The sequence below is a fragment of the Pongo pygmaeus genome, chromosome 7 (assembly GCF_028885625.2).
Source record: "Pongo pygmaeus isolate AG05252 chromosome 7, NHGRI_mPonPyg2-v2.0_pri, whole genome shotgun sequence".
Taxonomy (NCBI): Eukaryota; Metazoa; Chordata; class Mammalia; order Primates; family Hominidae; genus Pongo; species Pongo pygmaeus.
The window spans coordinates 80,155,100-80,176,554 of record NC_072380.2 but is presented as its reverse complement, the minus strand read 5'-3'; the positions used below and the strand labels follow the sequence as shown (position 1 = coordinate 80,176,554).

The following is a 21,455-nucleotide window of genomic DNA, read 5'->3' as shown; positions in this document are numbered from 1 at the left end:
CAATATTATTATATCAACACTATCATTCAATACACAAAAGTTCCAAAACCACTGAATTGTTCAACATATCCTTGCTTTACATATGTATATTGAAAAACATAAACATTTAAAACTTTAAGAATGCTTTTATATTGGATGCAGTCACTGCTCAATAATGGACATTTCTAGCTCAGAGTGTTAATACATTACATGAATACATTACATGAAACTAAACACTACAAACTAATTAACACTTATATGCTCTATGCTCAAAAATTGTCAAAGTTTCTAAAGCAATAAAAGAATAACATGCAAGGTATTTTCTTCTCAAACATTCAAGATGTCTTATTTATTTTATCTTTCTAATATTTCTTTGAAATAGCATTCTAGGTTTCAGAGACAGTCTATGTCCCATGGAACAATTTTCTATTATTTAATGAACTGCACACTAAGGATCGACCAATGAAACACACTAAGAGTGTAATTACCAAAAACTGCAATAAATGGAAACATACAAACGCCAAAGCATTATCATCGTACGTGGTCAAGACATACACTCTTTAAAGCCACTTCATTCAATTTAAGTCACATAAATAGAAACTTATAAAAAAATTTTGAAGATAAATTGACATTTAATTGTCTTTTTTGATACCTCACTATAATTTTAGGTAAACTGTCATGCTGGGTTTGAAAATGTCAACAGCAAACCCTATACAGTAGCTCTCTGCCTAACAGCAGGTAGAGAGTAGTGACATAACTTGCAAACGGCCTTTACTGGCATGACAGTCCCTGCAAAGCAAAGATCCCGAGATGGAAAAACCTATGACAGACGCCTGAGTCAGCACCTGCACCAATTACAGTGACCCTTTTCATGTGTCTCTCCTGAAAGTCATTCAGCAGCAAAGGCCAGTGTTGAGGAGGTAAGCCATAAGAAAGTTAAAGGTGGTTTTGAAAATGACTTTATGGCACTTTGCTTGTTTTGTTCTTTTTTTTCTCTGATCTATTTTATTAAGTTTTTGAGTAGAAACAGATGTGCTTGGCACTCATTCTCCCAAAATCTGGTTCCCATAGTCTTTTTCATTAGCTCCAAAATCACTACACTTTATATGAGGTCAGACTAATAATACCACAAATCCATTATCAAATGGATTATCCATTATCAACTGTTCAGTTGTGGAGTCTTTAAAGCTTCCAGATTACTTTTGAGTCAAAATAGAATGACATTAGACATTAGTCTGTATTTTATATAGGTGCCATAATCCATGAATAATCAAAAATGACTTCTGATACTATAGAGATTTAAACTGGCCGGTACTTCCCTCCCTAAAAATTACAAGCAATTTTTAAAAAGATTTTTTGTACTTTTATTACCTTTATGTGTTTAATTCATGTTCCCATCCTACACAAAGTAAAAGAACTTCATAATTCATGTCAGATAAGTATTCATGGGCATTAGTAGGAAAATAAGAATATTACTTCATACTTACATTGCAATCCCTCCTTAAAATCTATAAAAATAACCAACTGAGAAATTATGATAAACTGGTGGGAAAAAATTCAGAAATTCTCAAATTCTACACATTTAGAACTCTTCCCCCAACCCTAATCACTTGTGACCTAACAAGACCAGAATCACATACAAGCCCAAGCTTTTTTTCAGGCTGTCTTCTCTCTGTTCAAGTCAGGCCATGATTAGCTAAGTGAACCTTGCACCTGCAGCTTAAGAGATCCCACGTGGCCACTCATGTTATTATACCTTTAACCATTACTCTGGATAAAGAAAACCACAGTAGCCAAATGCAGCCTACAGTCATAAACACTGGACTTACTCTAAAATGAACACAGTGTAGCCCTCCCACAGAGCACAGGGAACACAAGTTCATGTGCCAAAATCATCCAGGTCATGCTCCTGCCACCGCACAGGTGTACCCCGGAGCCAGTCATCTCTATAACAGGGGGTTTTCCTTCCTTTCTTTCCTGGATTGAGTCTGGTCACTGGCCTCTTCACACCTGCTGGCCCTCCCTCAAATATTTTTCATCAGGCCACTTCTTAGCTCAAAAGCCACCCATTGGGTGTCTCACCACTGAATCAAGTCAAAACTACATGTAGACTTTGCTTTAAAGATTCTTCCCAAAATAACTCAACTCTAACTCGTTCTATTTTCCATTATGTTCTAATGTCCCACCATGTTTTTCTTGTCTGCTGCTTTCCTGGCTGTCCTGTGAATACTTATATATTCCCCAGGCTGAGTTTCTCATCAAGCTACCCCACTCTCCTCTCTGCCTCACAGATTCTTACTCCTCTTGAAAGTGGACCCATCTCCTCCATGAAGCCTGGCCTAACCAATTGAGCCTGTGCATACAAATTTCTTTTGGAAAGCACATAATTCAACTCAGAATCAGATAAGTGAGCATGTGATTGATCACACGTGGCTATTGTTTCAATGTACAGAAACCAAGATCATCAGCTGACTGTAAAATCTACTAATACGGTTTGGGTCTGTGTTCCTGTGCAAATCTCATGTCAAATTGTAATCCCCAAAGTTGGAGGTGGAGCCTGGTGGGAGGAGATTGGATAACGGGGAAGAATTTCCCCTTTGGTGCTGTTCTCATGACAGTGAGTGACTTATCATGAGATCTGGTTGTTTAAAAGTGTATAGAACCTCCCCCACCCCTCTCTCATGCTCTGGCCAGGAAGACATGCCAGCTTCCCCTTCACCTTCTACCATGATTTTAAGTATCCTGGGGCCTCCCCAGCCACATGAACTAAACAGCCCACAGAACCGTCATCCAATTAAACCTCTTTTCTTTATAAATTACCAAGTCTCAGGTAGTGATAGCAGTGCAAGAATGGACTAATACCTCCACTGTCTCAAATAACAGCTTAATTGCTGCACTAATATTTTAAAAGAACAGCTTGTGTCAAATAATTTTAAATGAAGAAATGATGTTCCTTTTTAAAGTTTATATGCTAGTTAATTTCTATCACACCAATTTTAAAAATCATAAGTAATTGTAAACATATACATATACACATACATAAACACACATATACAATTGAATATACATACAACAGGCCTCAAAATGTAGTATACATACTTCATAATAGCATCAAAATTACCAAATATTATACAAAATAAGCAATTGCTTCTCATTTTTTTCAAAAGATAGTGACATATAATAGCTTCACAATTTTAATCATAGCACATTGTTCAATATCTTCATACATCAAAATAAAAATTAAACTTATCCCTAAAGAATACCCTCACTAAAGTCATTAAAAAGTCCAACATTGCTTTGTGCTTAGTCAGAATTTTGTTTAAAAAATTTAAATGGAAAAATAATTTATTAAATGGCAAATGCAGGAATTTCCAAGTATCAATGGATCTAAAATGTTAATTTTATAGGAAGAATAGATTTTAAATTGCCATTCTTTAAATGTGGAATATCCAAATTCAACAGTCTTTAGTCACTGATTTCTTCCAAAAACAGAAAAATCTAAGGGACAGACCTGAACAAGTCACTAATTACTTGAAGCTATACAGTTTGCAAACTCCTTGCTCTTATTTCAGTACAGTTTCATATAATGAAATGGGATTTTTCCAAAACCGATACACTGTAAATCTCAGTGGATGTGCCAGTATTCTTTCAATAAATTTGCATTTCAATAAGATGGAAAATATCCAAGTATTATAAACAGGCTAAGAAACAGAAGAAATTGCCAGACTATATTATTGAAAACATCAAGAAACTGATGTCTAAATAATGTATTCAATCCTTGTCCTAGAGATCAACACTGTAGATGCATAAATTTCTAAGGGAAACTTTAAAACTTATAATTTGTTCATAAATATTTAACATTGAGAAAAATTTTTTGAATAAACCTTTGATTTTTATCAAATGATAGAAGAAAAATTTCCAGCATCCCAAATAGCATATGATATTATTTTTTGCAAAAAAAAGAAAAAGATTCTAATTGACTTTTCCTTTTAAAAATCTAAAAAGTAGTTCATCCCTTGACCTTTCTGAACTCCCAAATATACTCCCTTAAATTAATAACATTGAAAATGTATTAGAAAAAAAAACTATTACATTCTTATATTCTTTTCAACATTGTTAAGCCATTGTTACTTTTTAATTAAGAACATATTCAATCCAGCTTATGCAACAATACTACAGTTGTGAAAGCAACTGGTTTATCTAGTCAGTCGACTGGTATGCAACAATAAATGCTATTTTTGGTGATAAGGCATGAAGATAAAGATGACGATCATTGAGATAATACAGGTACTTGATTTAAGTGAAAAAGGATACAAAATTATAAAGTTCACATTTTCAAGCATTTTTAAATCTATGCATTAAAAGGAAAATTGCAGGAAATATTTTGTATATAGTCTTATGTGTTTGTCTTTGCATGACATTATTATCTACTGTTTTTTGCCTTTCTGTTTTTCTGCAATGTCCAAAGTTTCTTTAATAAGCACAATTTAATTTTATAAAAATAATGTATTCAACATATTAGAACAGTTTCAAATATTTATATCTAAAGGGAGAGCTAATTTTTTTTAATTGACTTACTTTTAAAGAACACCTTAAGAATAAAAATTTTTCATCTTATCCAATTCGAATTTGACGAATATATTGAAATCTATGGTATGCCCAACACTGAACTACAGACCACATTTTCTAAAGGTCAACATTCTTGCCCTCTGTCCAACCACAGAAATAAACTAGTGCATAAGAGAGAATACTAATGATCTGGTACTACTTTCTGAATGGCTTTCCAGGCATGCACTATAAAAATTACCATGAAAATTAATTCTAGGAAGTTCAATAGCTTTCCTACTATTGCCTTTAAGCTGAATTTTCTTTATAGCATCATGATCAAACTAGTAGTCCCAGAAAGAATCTTCGAAGAATAACTTAGATTCACTGAGAGTTGAAATCTGAAGAATGGTTGAATGGAAATTTGGCCACAAATGCAAAGGTCAACATCTGCCTTGAATATAGGAATTAATTAATAACATGGACAGACTTAAATAAATATATATACAAATTTTTGCACTTTTGCACATCATACCATCATTTAAATTTCTTTCTATACTAAAATATAACTATGATATAAACCAAGTCATTAAGTCTTATGAATAAAATTACAATAATATTATTTATCAAAATATTTGAGATGTTTACATGTTGGCTGAAAACTTTAGTCTCATCCCAAGTGCAATTATGTTTTCTGCAAGTTTTGAGCTATATCAATGCAATTAGTCACCTTACAGAGCTTCTTCCTTAGAAAAGTATTTTATTATACATAGAGTATAGAAAAATACTCAGTATTTGTATAATTCAAATGGAAGAAAACTTTTCCATTCCATTTTCCATCACAAGTTCTAAGTGCCAGGCCCAGTGTTGCATGCCTGTAGTCCCAGCTACTGAGGCTGAGTTGAGAGAATCATGGGTTCAAGTCCAGCTTGGGCAAGATAATGAGACTCCTCACCACCACCCCATCTCAATTTGAAAAAAGGAAAAAGTTCTAAGCATGCTTAAAAAAAAAAAAAAATATATATATATATATATAAAAATTCATCCATTTTATTATTTATAACTAAATATGGTATAAGTGCTTGTTTTTTCTTTTGGCAATGACAGACGAGCCAGATAGTATCTGTTTATCCGTCATTTAACTTATCCAGGGGCCAAGTATGGGGAGTACTTAGCATAGGGCATTAATCAGCTCTGCTGAGATCCATCTGCATCAGGGCTTCATGTGTAAAGTAGAAAATATAGCAGACTTAAAACCTGGGCTCATCAAAAAGAAATAAAGATGCTATGCTGGAAATGACCAAGGAAACAACAAAGGGAGAAAGTTCATGCAGCACCCAGATCATTTCTGGGTGCAACCAACCCAACCTCCATACACTGATGCCTTGTTCCTTCACTGCTCTCCACTTGGTCCTTCTCTATGTCACAAAGCACGCACATGGAAGCCCAGCAAACTTAACTCTAGCTCCATCTCTGTCCTAGTCAGCTTGGTAAACATGGACAAGTTAGTTCTTAAACCTGGCCTCATTTCGATCATCTGAAATGCTATTGGGCTACATTAATTGATCACCAAGATCCTATCCATCTTCAAAATTTCTATTATTCAATTTCCAAGTCTGAGACCCCCCAGAAACCTAGTGGATATAGCCATGAAAAAACTAAATTGTCCTTGCAGGAAACTAGGGTATGGTATCCAGTTGCAGGCTGAAAATTCTTTAAGTGACTTTGTAGCGACCAGGTACACCCAAATTCCTGCTACATGCTGCTTATATATATTCAAGAGAAAGTAAAGAGGGGGAAAGCCCCAGTTGAATAATACAAAGTCTAATAAATGTCTTCATCTTACTTTAAAGAAAATCAAGCCTGCGAATTTGTGTCAAGAGGTTCCATCGGACAACTAATTTATGACAACTAAATATCCTGCAATTTCATGTCTTTCTTCTAATTCATATACAAGGTCTTAGGCCCTGCCTTCTACAATGCTTTTGCCCTCAGGAACTGGGGACCTGTAGGCTGGAATCTTACTAGCATCAACAAAACTTCTAGGTGGAATTGAATCCAAGAACCATCTGTGTAATTCAAGTCACCCTTCATAGGATCTCATTCCCTTACAATCTGGCGCAGATACACTGGAAGACAGCATTTTATGGCCATGCCTCCAAAGGTCCTGGGCTCTTACATCTCTTTATCTAGTTCTCCAGCTGCCCAAAAGCACAGTAATCATAGTAATCACTATCACAACTCAGTCAGACCACCAATGCAGATCGCACTAATAGTGGCACTCACATCACGGGGGGTGAAGGGAGAAAGTGGGACATAAGGGGTGGATATTCAATCTCTCAGGAAATAAGGCCAGGGACTCTATGCCCATGGGAAAGCCTAAAAGTGGAAGAAAATAAAGGAAGCGCCTAAGCAACAGTGGGGAGATGGTCCCATTATGGGTAATCAGGTCCAATAAAGAACAGAGTAGAAGTTTTTAGTGTTCTTCTTTTACTATCTGACTTCCTCCCAACTCAGGTTCAAAGTTGGGCATTTGGGTAGTCTCTTGAACATGCAGGTTACAGAGGCAAGACAGCTCTTAGCATGTTAGATAACATTTCTAAATGTCACTATATAGTCTTCTTAGAAAGCACAGAATAAATTACTGCTACCTTGTAAAAAATAATGTGTACATCCTGCTATGGAAAGATAGCCGACTAGGTCCCACATGTTAGCATGGGAGTATCTGCAACTGCATTACAGTCTGTAGCATAGAAAGGGATTTGAAATGAGATATCTACCTGTACCAACTGTCTGGCAACACCACACCACCCCACAGTTGGCCACGGAGGAACCTCTCTACTGGATGAACACAATAGCATGGCTCCGAAGCTGAGTGCTCAGTCTCAGGCAACACCTGAGTTTTGCTCATTGCATTCCTTTTTCCCTTACCTACAGCAATCACAGTTCATTATTTTGAGTACCTGACAATTTATTCAGATGCTAACAATGGTATTGAGAAATTGCCTACAGGTGAGCATTTGAAATTCTGTGCTTCTGACAGATTATAAATAACTCTTCTCCCCTCTGGGACCCCAGAGTGACAACGAAGGTATGTGAGAGGTGGAGGGAGCTGATCTGTGTCCCAATCCCATATGTATAATGAATATTACCAAAACTTGGCAACAGTTAGTATACTGCATTTCATCTTGTCTTTTCTCGTAGAGCATATTTTTTAAATTCTAACTAAAATCATTGGGGAAAAATGGAATTCACTTTACTAAGTATTTATTTTAGAGACAACTTTTTTTTTCAAATAGAAAGTACAATTTATTTTAAATTTATTTTACTTAATGTTTGTGACTAATCATGATTTCATAAATTAGCTTATTAAATCCCATACTTTCAAATCTATGAAGCAAAAAGTTACTATCTTTGAGTAATAAGATATTTAAAACAAGAACTTAAAATTACACAAACCACCTCCATCCACAGTTTGCTTACAAGAAAATTGACAACCTGTCTATATGAAAAACAACTACATAGCTAAGACAAATCTATAGTTTGCTATATTCCACAGTGAATATATTATAGGAACAAAACATCATTGATATGTTTATAAAACAGTATAACTAAAGAAAATTCATTCATTAACTATTTTCTGCACAGTGCTCTCTGTTCCAGTCCCATGAATGCCATGGGACACTACTTGGCTATTTCTCTGTATCTATGTTTCATGTTAGTGTGTTTTGGCTATACATAATTTTCCACTTTCGCAGTAGTCCTCCCCTCCCTTATCTCACCTTTCTCTTTCCTCTACCCAACCACTTTACCTAACAAAGTATTTCTAAGCTCTAATACATGGCAGGTGAATTATCCAAGTGAGAAATCTGTCTTACAAAGGAGTTTTCTATTTACTATTGGCATCCCATTTAAAATCTACAAATCACTTACCAGTGCCATCATCCACATTCTCCACTTCCATCACCTCCGTGTTGATCCGGCCACGAAAAAGGTACCGATGTCCATCTGTAGATGCCTTGCTGTTCTTCAACCGTCTTAAGATGGAATTAAATCACAAAGACTTTGTTACTAAACAATGTAAAACAATGTCAAAACAATATATTTTAGGCAATTCTTTGAAAAAAGACACCAATTCAATCGACAATATCAAACATTAGACTCCTGGAGATCTTTCCATTTGTCCTCCCATTCATAACAGCACTGGTTGCTTTAATGAAGTATGCAACTTGCATACTAATTTTTAAAAATAAATTCAAGTTTTAAGCTAAGGATAGTACACAGGTGGGAGAGTGAGTATGTGCTTTTGCTCAATATAAGACATTAGCGGTGCCCAATCAGACTCTGACAGACACTAACAACTGGCCATTTTAAAATTTCATTTGAGTTTCTTTCACCTTCATGACTCATTTTTCAGTAACTAGCTAGTAATTTCCGGTTAGTACTTATGATCCCTCTTCAAAGAATTGGCTGTGCTGGAGGTTCTTAAGCTCAGTGATATCCCGCTATGAAAATATTTCTCCTATCATATTTTTATAATATAATCACTGTATACTTGTTGAACAAGTCTCTTAATACCTTTGCAATCCTTCATAAAGGCCTTATTGATTTCTAAAATACCCAAAACATTTCAAAATTGTGTGTATATTACATGTAGTGCCAGCTTTCAATCTTAAAAAGTATGTAACACAAAGTCAAAAATCCAGGTTTACAGATGACCATTTCTAACAATGAATTAGGAAGTTGTATATGTTTGTATTTGAATCATTAAGCACACAGGAAAAAATATTTTTCAATGTTTTTCTTTCATTAAATTAAACAGGAAAAATTCTAAGAAATGATTCAAGGGGATTAAAAAATACCTAGTCACACAAGAGATTTCCATTGACCTAGACTATTCAATGGGACTCAGTGACAAAATCTGGCTAATAATTGAATATAGTCGAATAATGATTAATGTGTTGTGTTACGTAGACACACCTAGCGCAAGTTAAGATGTAGCTGTACACAAACTGCAATGCCCCCACTTCCTCTCCCGTGCAGTTAGATACCTGCCCTGGTGTGGATAGGGTAGGCCAGGGACATATCTCCAGATGCTATCACACTCTCTGGGCTCCTTCCTTGGAAAAAAATTGCATATTCCTGACTTAGCTGTCCTCAAGCCTCATCCAAACTTAGTAGTCCTTCATCTCTGCTAAAGAAAACTAAACAAATCGATTCATTAGTCTGTTTGTCAGCCCCAGAACTTCACCACCTTGCACTCCCCATGTTCATTTTGAAAGCAACATCTAAATGTTCTTCATTAGTAAGCATAAATCAATGCTATAAATTAGGAATTCATCCTAGGTAGCTATGAAAATTGGCCTCACAGGAGGTTGACTATAGAGAGGAATGCAGATCAGACTAATATGCAGGTAACTAATATGCAGGTATTATTTCCAGCTGGAAAATAATATCACGGTGTTTTGAAAAATAGAATTTCTTGTAAGTTGGTACATCTAACTTAAAACCAATCATATTGAAAAGACTTAATATCCTTAACAGTTTTAGCCATAGGCAAAATAATCATGGATTATATGTAAGAATCCATCACTTAGTTCTATTTTCAACATATCAATTTTTATGATCTTACTGTGAACTCTGTATGGGTTTTGTATATTTCTCTTAGGCTGCAGACACTAATACTCAACACAAAATTCCAGTAAGTGTTTGATCAATTCTATAATTCTTAGCTCAGATAGATTTTGATCTCTTCAGAAAATGGCTCTACTGAAGCTTAAAGACTGAAAAGCCTATAGTTTGAAAATAATTATGCTGCATATTACAATATTGCAAATTTAAATGTCTTGATTCTATTATTTAATTCCTAATTATGTGTTGTAATGGTCACCAGCACACATATACAAGAATGTATACAATAGCAGAAAAACTCGGGACAACCCTAAAGCCCACTGATAAGAGGATGAATAATTAAATTGTGATACATTCAACTAATGAAATATTATGCAGCAGGTAAAATGAATAAATGTTTGCTACACATAAAATGGATATATATTTTTAGAAACTATGTTGAATACAAATTATAAATTGCAAGAAACTAAAAACACTATGATACTATTTTTTAAAACTCATAAACAAGCTAAACTAAGCAATATCATGTTATACGTATCAAATACTACATCATAACTTTTTTAAAAACTAGTTTCTCCTGAGATTAATAATATTAGAAATATCCAGAGCAAGGATGCCTAATCTAGCACTCTGTTATTTAAAGAATGTAATTCTAGAATTAAATTCATTAAGTCTCTAGTTCATATAATTACAACATTATGGAAGTTTGTAAAAGGCTCCCTTTACTCATATTTTCTGAAAGATCTCTATATCTTAGAAAGTATATGCTGAGGTGACGTTCATAAAGGAGTGAAGTATTCTAAGTGAAGGGAACAGATGGTTTGCTCAAGCAGTTTCTCCAGTCCTGGAAGGGAATGGACATGTTGAACTATTTTGTTATTCCCATTTCTAACCACTCTGTATTTGGTCCACATAATACATTCATTAAGGGCATTGGCTAAATAGCAGGATTTTAATTTTGTTAAACTTTTCCTGTGTTAAATGTGCAACAGCAGTCATAAGACCATATAATATCATGATTTGTCCACTAATGTTAATTTTGCAAAAGATTTGGGTCTTGATGGCAGGCATAGATAAAGATGGGATCAATTTTAATTAAAAAAGATTTCATTCTCAAATGGAGACCTTTAATAATTGCACTAAAACACCTTGATTCACATTACAGTTTCTTAATGAGTAACACACAAGTAAAATAACAACCTCTCCTACATCTTCCAAAAGCCAATTTCTATTAATCTCAATCTTGCTATCAAACACAGAGAACCTAGAAGAGCATAATAAAAGATTCATTTTCACATGTGGTAAAAAGGAATTTTTAAAAACTCATTAGAATAGAGATGTCAACAATTTAATTATTTTTTGGCTCTAATCCTAATCTGTTCCCTCTCATGAAGATACATGTTGTATTCCTATGTTTTCTCAGCTTATATCATGGCATTTTTGAATTAATGTCTCTTACTAGGGAATTCTAATACTACAATCCACATGGCAGAATTACCATATATCATCATGATAGCTACCAAATGTTTGCTAACTTGCTCTGGGCATCTTGATAACTGATTTAAGAAGACTCATTATAAGAGATGAAGAATAACTCTCCCTTAAGTCTGTCTTATAAATCAGTCTGTTTTGTGTCTCTAATTCTCACTCCACCAGAAAATATTTGACTATAGTTTTCTAAATGCTGAACCTGGAATAAATAGCCATTTAAAATCCTGTACTTTCAACTACTGCTTTACCTTTAAATTGAATGAACCCATTGGTACCATTTCACTAAAACAAATGTGTCCTATATACGGTTAGGGTGAAGTACGTAAAGGCTCAGGAAACTTCTCAATTAAATGTCACTCTACTATTTTGCTTAAAATCAACATGCAAAAAAATTTTCCCAAGAGTTTAAGAAAACATCCCATAAAGTAAGAACATTCTCAAGAAAAAAGTATATTCATGCTTTAAAACAAATAGCATTATATCAATAACATTAATACACAAATTATTTACATTAATGATGGCTAAGCTCTACAGGGGACTAGTTTGTGTTCCATTCACTCATTCATTGATTCTGTGTTTCTTAGCTGTTTATCACAGGTCTGCTCCAATTTCCAGAGAAATTGCATTGAAAGAGCAATAAGGCCCCTGTTCTCATGAACCTTGTGGTCTAATCTAGTAAAGGTGGCAGGAAGTAAACAAACGAATAATGAAAGAAGTAGCAAGTGACAAGTGCTTTCCCGATATTGACAGTGACTCGGAGGCCACATTAGATGGGATGGTCAGGGAAGACACTACAGAGGGAGTGATTTTTAAGTGAGATCTGAAAGCCACAGAGAATCTGGCCATGGAAAACTCAAAGGACAGGGCACACTGGGAAGGGAAACAGCCAGTACAAAGGCCCTAAGAAGGGAGCACATGTGGCATAATCAAGGGATGGGAGAAAGAGAAGACTAAAGGAAGGAGGGAGGTATTGTGTTTGGAGAAATGGGATGTGATGATGTGAGAGGCAGGCAGGAGCTGGACCAGGCAGAATTTTGTAAACTAGGGTAAGGAGTGTGAATTTTATTCTAGGTGGGGCCAAGCACGGTGGCTCATGCCTATAATCCCAGCACTTTGGGAGGCTGAGATGGGAGGATTGTTGTGGCCAGGAGTTCAAAACCAGCCTGGGAAACACAGTGAGACCTTGTCTGTACTGAAAAACAAAATCAGCTGGGTGTGGCAGCATGCGCCTATAGTGCCAATTACTTGGGAGCCTGAGGCAGGAAAATTGCTTGAGCCCAGAAGTTCAAGATTGTAGAGAGCTATGATCATACCATTGCACTCTATCCTGCCTGGTCAACAGAGCAAGACTCTGTCTCAAAACAAAACAAACAAAAAACAACTTTAGTCTAGGAAGCCAATGAGGTCTTTGAGCAAGGTGACAACATGATCTGATTTTATGAAAGGTGCTCTGGTTTCTGTGGAGAGCATAAATTATGGAGGCGTAAGAAAAGATATGGTGGAGACAACTGTTGTCACCAAAGGGGGGATCCTGGTGGCCTGGAGCAGAGTAGTAATGATGATGGAGAGATGTGGAGAGATGTTTGTAAGTTTTCGATGCAGATGCAGGAAGATTTTCTAATGGATTGGATGTGGGATGTTGAGGGAAAAACAGGAACCAAGGTTAACTCGTAATTTTTGGAATTGAGAAAACAATAGAAAGGGAAAGCTGGGAGAGGAGTGACTTTAGGAAGGGGAACCCAGAATCCAATTTCTTCCATGCTGTGGTTGAGACTCCTCATGGCCATCACAACAGGCAGGATGTAGGAGTCCAGAATGTTGGGCTAAGGATAGAGATTTGAGAGCAACTGACACAGATGTGGGACATGAGTGACGGGACTGGATAAAATCAGCTGGGAAGAGTCTATGAATATGAAGAGGGAAAAGGAGTCAAATGCAGAGCCCCACAGCACTCCAATATCCAGCCAAGAGAGTGGGGTATAATAACATTAAAGAGAAGAGAGTGCTTTGGGAAGGTAGGATTGCTCAGCTAAGTTACAGGCTGCTGCAAAAACAAGCAACACCTTAAAGAGCAGAAAAGTGACCACTGGAGTAAGAAGCACAGTAGTGCTTCTTACAGAGATTCTGATGGGAGTAGCTCAGTGGAGGAGAGTGAACAAAGACCTTGCTGAATGTTGCTCATGCCAGAACAGCAAGTGAGAAAGTAGAAAAAGTGACAACATAAAACTCCTGCAAGAAAGTCTGCTATGAAGGGTGACAGTGTGACACAAGATAAAGGACTTTTAAAATTTGAGATAGGAGATCTTCGACAATGTTTGGAGTCAGAATAGCTGAAGTGACAACACCAGAGGAAGAGAGCTAGGAGGATGGAGGATGATATTCAGAGTAGACTGCCTGAAATGGAGATTTCAATTTTATGACTGTTGGTATTGACAAGGTAAAAGTATGGCCCTAGGACAGGAGACTCAGGTGTAATGGCAGAAAGACTCATTGCAGGTGAAGAGACAGTGGGCTTTCAGGTCCAAATTCTGGATAGATCATCCATGTGAGTTTTGAACACCCCCAAAATGGCAACAGGAGTAGGGTAGAAAGAAAATGATGCAAGAGCTACAGAAATCACTAAATTCATGTGTGACAGTGAGATATTACGTGTTCTATAAAGGGGAGATGAGGGAAAGGTAGTGGAGAGGAAAGACTCATGGCATGAACTTCACATGTGCTGGGATTCTTGAAGGAAGAGGGGGAAATGATTGGGAAACAAGATTAGGAAGCAAGGAAGACACACCAGCCTCTCCTCCAGGGCCTGAGATATGTGGGTTAGGAACAAACTGCACCTCTCCTCAAGAGGGCTCTGAGGACCCAGCATCATCAGATGACAGTGACATTTCAGTTTAGGTTTTACAAGAAGGTGAAGCGAACAATCAGAGAGCAGACTGAATATATGTGAAGAAATGCACTGATGGATGATGGGTTCTGGGAAGCACAGAGAGAAAGGTAGAAACTGTGAGCTGGATAGATGAGTTCTGGGAAGCACAGAGGGAAAGGTAGAAACTGTGACCACTTCTGAAGTTTGACCTGCTTAGGATCTTACCTGTGTTTTCTTTTGCAGTACACCAAAAGATTATCGAAAAGAAAAAACACCCGTTCTTGAATATTTCCAGAAGAAATTTTCAGTAAGACTCCACACATTAGCATTTCAGTGCAGGTGTCAGTGATGTTGGACCCCTAAGTCAGGAGAAATGCAATTAGTGTCTGCTTACTTGGTTGACACTTCTGTATATAATTATTTTTCTACTTACAATTATGGTTGTTTTTATTTTAAGAAGCAATCTATGCACAGGCTAAAGTGCCAACAGCAGACATAGTTATACACTGATTGGAGGGCCCCTAACCCCCCAGCTTCCCCCGATCAGTCTGAGCTGACAGAACCACTGTTAAGAGATTCTGTGTCTCCTTCCAGGTGTATTGTGTAAGCATATAGAATACATGTCACCTATGTCATGTTGAAAGGAGATGACTTCAAATTAATTCATAATGTTAACAATTAGAATTTCTCTTTCTTTTTTCTCTTTTTCCTCAGTATGTGGGAAAAACGGGCTCCACAGGCACAAAGTACATGAAATTGTCTAAATTTTTAGCAGGTCTCAATTTATATATCCACCCCTAGGATGAAGAAAAGAAAAGAAATAAAAGAGAAAAATTATTTAAAGGGAGCGACTTTCCACAGAGCCTTTCACCCTATTTATTAGAAGTTGGCAAAGGCACACTAGCTAATTAAATAAGTGTTTATAGCATGCCCATCAAGATTACATGACTAGTGACAAAAGCAATTCTTAACACAAGCCCTGGCCACTAGAACTGAAGAGGAGCCACAAGATGGAGGGAGCCTGGGCCCTGAATCATCAGCAGAGGAAAGCTTCCCCCTGAGTTGGACACGAGCATCGGATTGTGGTGGGAGATGCACAGAAATGTCTATTTTGAGCCATTATAAATATTATAGTCTATTTGTTTCTACAACCTAATCTATCATAACTAATGCACTGAATTGGACCAAAAAAAGAAAAAAAAGAAAAAGGACATTTTCCATAAAGATCTATATGTGTGCTCTGCAAGAGACTTTCAATTTCAATTATATCAAGATTCTTTAAATCTGGAGTAAATTCTAATTTTTGTTTAACTCAATGTTTCTACTTTTAATGTTTCATATTTAAAATTTAGAACATTAATTTTAAATTTCATATTTCCACAATAATCACTGATAATAGTTTCTCTGGTCAATTGTAAAAATTTAAATTAAAATGACAACTAATAGCTATAATGACAACTCAAACTTCCAAAATGGGGAATTAATTAAGAAAGTTTTTTTACATTAATTTGATTATCTTTATATTGCAAATTTTAGACATTTTCCTTTATTATTTCTTCTTTTTTTTTGAAATGGAGTTTCGCTCTTGTTGCCCAGCCTGGAGTGCCATGGCACAATATTGGCTCACCGCAACCTCTGCCTCCTGGAAAGCGATTCTCCTGCCTCAGCCTCCCAAGTAGCTAGGATTACAGGCATGCCACCACGCCCAGCTAATTTTATATTTTTAGAAGAGACGAGGTTTCTCCATGTTGGTCAGGCAGGTCTCAAACTCCCAACCTCAGGTGATCCACCCACCTCGGCCTCCCAAAGTGCTGGGATTACAGGCATAAGCCACCACACCCGGCTGTTCCTTTATTATTTCTTTTTATCCTGAAAGTGGATATACAAATGAAGATTTGGCAAAAAAAAAAAAAAAAAATTACAGAATTTCATGTACTTTATCATGTGTTCATTAAGCAAAGTGGTTTTAATTTATAGCAATTTCACAAAATGTACAGAATAGCCCTCCCTTAGACCATTTCTTATGATGACCCATATAAGCCAACCCTGGATGATAAGTTGTTACATTATGAAAGGGTTACTGCAGATATCATCTTAATTTTCACATTAAATAAATCTCCTGAGTACCTCAAATTAACATATACAGATATTAGTAGATGCATTCTTAACAAAAAATTTCCTGACTTGTTGATAATTATCTTTCTTAATAAATGCAAGGAGTATTTTATATAAAATTGAGCTAACTATTATGACATCGTTATCTTACAACTGATTGAAAGTGCTGCTACAATCAATCAAACCACTAGGTCTTTTTCCTCCATCCTGTTCATTAGTTTGACTTTTTGAATCACCTGTCCAAATTGATACAAGAAACTCTCAAGCCCCTTGCTAATATACAGACCTATTCTATCTAAGGCATTATTATAAGTCCCCATCAGCTCCTCACTCCTGATCAAAAAACAGAGTACGATTGACTGACCTCTTCAAGGTCAACATTTCTTTTTATAAGCAACCCAAATCATCAGTTTAGTCAATTATTAATCAAATTTTTAGTAAACAAGGACAAGCACAACCACTGACAGCTTCTAGAATTCACGGTTATGCCGCAAACTGTATCTCACAACATACACATAATTTCAGTCAGATTGTGTTTTACTGAATCTGACTGAGACGTTTCTGTCACTGAGATGATGTACCTTTAACACTTAAAGCAGGCTTCAAGAATTAGTGCAATATCACCTTTCACCATCTTCTACCACAGTAATCTACCATCATGGCATGAAATATCTTCCTTGAGTAATTAAATAATTCCCTAAGAATTGTTAATGTACTAAAGGATTCTAAGTCAAAATGTGCAGATTGGTCTAAAAATATTATCCTAACACAGCAGCTTACAGCATTTTCCTTTATACTGCATTTATCTTTTAAACTCTAAAGAACACCCACCATGCCTCTGATTTCCCATGATCTAAATCTGTGCATTATCTCTAGGATAATGGCAGGCAAAAATCATTAAGAACTGTTTAACCACATATACGTATGAACTGACTGCAGAGAGAAATTACAATCTTGGAAAAGATGAAAGATGACAGGAGGCCTTGAAACATCCCCACTCGTATACAATGCATCAGCAGACAAAGATCTAACAGAGCTAGATCCATTCACAGTGGAAGAAAAGAAAATTGACAAGACTGACAACTGGAATGTGCTTCAAAGAGAATAGTTTTGATATCAAAGGAGTCTCTTAAAAAATTGATGAAGCATTTGAACATTCTTACAAAGATAAATCTTTAAAAAATACTATGTATATTATATTTTACATTTGCTATTTTGCTTTACTCATATAATATAAGCATTTTCCTATTATGTTTGTAATTTCCATTTTACTGGCTGCTTATAACATAAAATACTTTCTACTTATTGTAGTAAAAAAAAAAAGAAAACAAACATAAAATAAAGAATATTATATTGTCTTATCATAAAATGTTTGACCCTCCCCAAAAAAGACTCAGCATTTGATTTGCTCTTTTTGAGGTTAAAACTATTAACTAAAATTATAATCTGATTTCTGTGACATACAAAACAAATAATATAAATTTTCATTTTACTAAGATAAAGTCCCATCAAACCGTCCCCGCTTCCACTTCATTGAAATTTTGTGCCTCTTTTAAACTGGATTCATTTTCAGTGGTCTTTTTCCAGACCCACTTATCCTCAAGTAACAAAGACTATATATAAATCAATTCTATCTCAAGGTAGAAGATGAATTTGTATCTGCCAAATCACCTTGTACAGAGGACAAAAAGAAACAAGTCCCAGCACTAAGCTCTGGAAGACTCACATCCATGAAATAACAAGAAACATGACTTGAAATCAATACACTGTCAGGCACAAACTCAATCAAATGGAAGCAGCAAACAGATTCCAAAACCAACAAGAAGTAACTTTTAAATGGTCCTGTAGCACTGTATTTTTCCATGTAAAAAGGTAATAAAGAAATGTCCAATTTCTTTCTGTGTCTCTTTACTTTCTAAAACACAATATTTATCTTGAATCTCATTTATCCCAACACCTTCATATATTAATAATTCCTTCTCTTATCTTTTATCGTAATAGTGTTTTCCGTATTTGAGAGATCAATTCCAAACAGGCATATCAAGGACTTAAAGCTGAATTAATGACAACGTAATGTTTATTGATACTCCCTTTTCAAAATACTTCAGTATAGCTCCAAAGGCTACAGTTATCATTACAACATAATCAATCAACCAACACACAGACAGAGAATGATCCTGTTCTATGAAATGAATCAGTGATTAAACAGCTAATAAACTTCTTTTCCAAGGCATATTAATCAGTGCCCCACAATTACCTTCAGTAGACTATCTTGTAGAATGTTCTGAATGTTGCATAACTTATATGACTGAGATATGATAAATTACGCTAATAAAAGGCATAACTTCAAAAATGAACAAATAAAACATACACTATAGATTTTCTGTGGTGGCAGTTACTACATAAATGCTGACAAAAACCTAATTTTGATAATCAACTTACTTTTAAAAGACAAGCAGGAAAACAAACTTAATCCAAAGAATTTGCCAAATTTGTATCTGAGTGGATATAATAGCACGTAGTAAGGAATATCAGCTTTAGAATCAAGCTGCCTGTTTTCAGATCTGAATGTTGTCACCTGTTTGTTAGTTATAAGAACTCAGGTACGTTAAATAGCCTTCATATTTTAAATCTGTTCAATGGAGAGTATAGCATCTCAGCCAACTGTGGAGATGATTATAACTCATTGTATGTGATTATAATGCATACAATGGAGAATCAGTATTTCCCCAAAAAGAAATTGGAGGACCGGCAGTCAAGATCCTCTGCCCTTCCCTTAGCAAATTTACCCAAGCAAGATTAGTTGAATCTTGGATTTTGATCTTCAGTCTTGAGTGTAGTCATATAAAGACGGAAAAAATTATTAGAGCCTATTCATTTTAGCTAGGGCATGGATGAGACTGTCAAATAGTTTCAGCTGCCTAGACACCCTTCTCAGGTCTGACACTGTAGCTTTTGTATTGACTCTGCAAGCTACCCAATCTTTTAAACTAATTTTTCTTTTAGTCTCTGTTGCTTAGAACCATATAACCCTAAGTACCATAATACCTTCAGTAGATAGATGCATATATTAGACAAATGAGGGGAATTTTTTAAAGCTTTAAAATATCACCTCATATTTGCATAGCATTTTACAGTATTCAAAGCACTTTTACTTATTTCATTTGACTTCTGCAATAATCCACACTCTATGTAGGGGAGGTATTATATATCATCCCCAAACAAAGGGTTAGAGTCCAGACTAAAAACCAACTCTGCTCAAAAGATATGCTTTTCTCACTGTCATATGTTTTGCAAACAATAAATTTCAATTGCTTGTTTACCTAAATTCAACATTCAGGAATGTAAATAGTTTAGTAGAACAAAATACTAGACAGGAACATTGTGCCTAAGAGATTTTATTGTTTAAAACAAAAGTTCTCATTTGATTAACAATGAAGTAAGTCCCCAGATAATTAAGTGAGAGAATAATCCACCTATAATAGAAACAATGCAAATTCACGGTGTATCAGACTTGGATTCCATCAAATAGAATTTTAGTTACTGAAGGAACAATGTCCTCCCTAAGGAGGCCCTGAAGGTGGTCTGCAGGAGCCTGTGGAAGGAGCTGGAGAGGGAGCTGTTTCCTAGCATGAGCCCAAGGCTCCTAACCTCAAAAACTTGTCAGGGAACTCTGCATTCTGTAACTGTCATGCCACCCTACATCTGAACTTCTCCCTGTCCTAACCCTAACGTAGCCTCTCCACAGACACACAAAGCTTCTGCAGGCTGAGCAAGGATCCCCATTAGCAAGTCAAAGACAGCTCTTTAACTCATTACAGCTTCCTCCCAGGGCCTGAATTCAGCCTGTGTGACTCTATGTCCTTACAGAGAGTCCTATGAGACTAGCAATTTCTCCTAAACTCCCCAGAAGGGACCAGGCCTTAAAACCAAGATCCCCCCCTCGATGGGGTGGTGGACTGGGACAGGCAATGGAGTTCTTCTCACAAATTGCCAAACCCACTGACTGGGCCCTGCTCCAAGCTGCACTCCCTCAAAGTCCCAAAACTCCCAATCTCTGTATGGCTGTCTTTCGCAATCATTGTCAAATCCTACTCAAGCAGAATTTATGTTGCCACTTCTTCTTGGAACCACTTTCTTGGAACCCAACTTTCATATTATCTCTCCTGTGCCTCCTGGAACTCTGACTACAGAGTTTAAAAACAAGGGCTATTTAACTTACCCAAGTTCTTATACCTAACAAGTGGCAAAATTCTCTCTAATCTCTCTGAATACACAACAGAATTCCTTAACTCCATCCAGTTTTCTCTGTCTCAATGCCCCATTTTCTCTTGCACTCAGAATGTTGTAAAACCACAAAAGTTGATGAAGTCAGGCACCCTCGGTTGTGGGCTACATATGATACAGTTCCACGTACATTCATTCTTCCTTTGAGTAACTGGTGTATACTGTGTAAACAATATCAATAACTTTTAAGGAATCTCTCATTTCTGCAGTACACTCAATTTTTAGGATATACACCAGGATGAAACAAAATTATGACAGATTCCATTTCCTTAGAGTGCCGAAAAAAATCTCTGAAGTTTTTGTTTTAGTAAAAGGCCTGGCACATTTCACTGACAAATTCTGCAATTTAAAGCAAGTTCGGTTTTTCTTCCAGTGTTTGAGTGACAACAGAATTCAAAAAGCAAACTTGAGTCCATTTTTCTCATCACAGCAGGACAACAGCTCCCCAGGAAAGAAATTATCATCATGAATCAACTGTAAAACACACAACCATTTTAGCCGCCTGAAAGAGGCAGCATTCATGCTGAATGTGAGGGCACTC

The 21,455-nt window shown here is 36.1% G+C and overlaps 1 protein-coding gene across 2 annotated transcripts in view; it reads right to left on the bottom strand.

Annotated features, from left to right (window-relative positions):
* The window catches only part of PREX2 (phosphatidylinositol-3,4,5-trisphosphate dependent Rac exchange factor 2), a 309,846-nt gene that overhangs the window by 202,948 nt on the left and 85,443 nt on the right, over nt 1–21,455 (bottom strand). For both annotated transcript variants that reach the window (XM_063668842.1, XM_054499002.2), the window contains exons 7-8: nt 14,738–14,871; nt 8,458–8,561 (exon numbers count right to left, since the gene is read on the bottom strand). In XM_063668842.1, the coding sequence (XP_063524912.1) occupies nt 8,458–8,561; nt 14,738–14,871 (238 nt within the window). The remainder of the gene's footprint in view (nt 1–8,457; nt 8,562–14,737; nt 14,872–21,455) is intronic.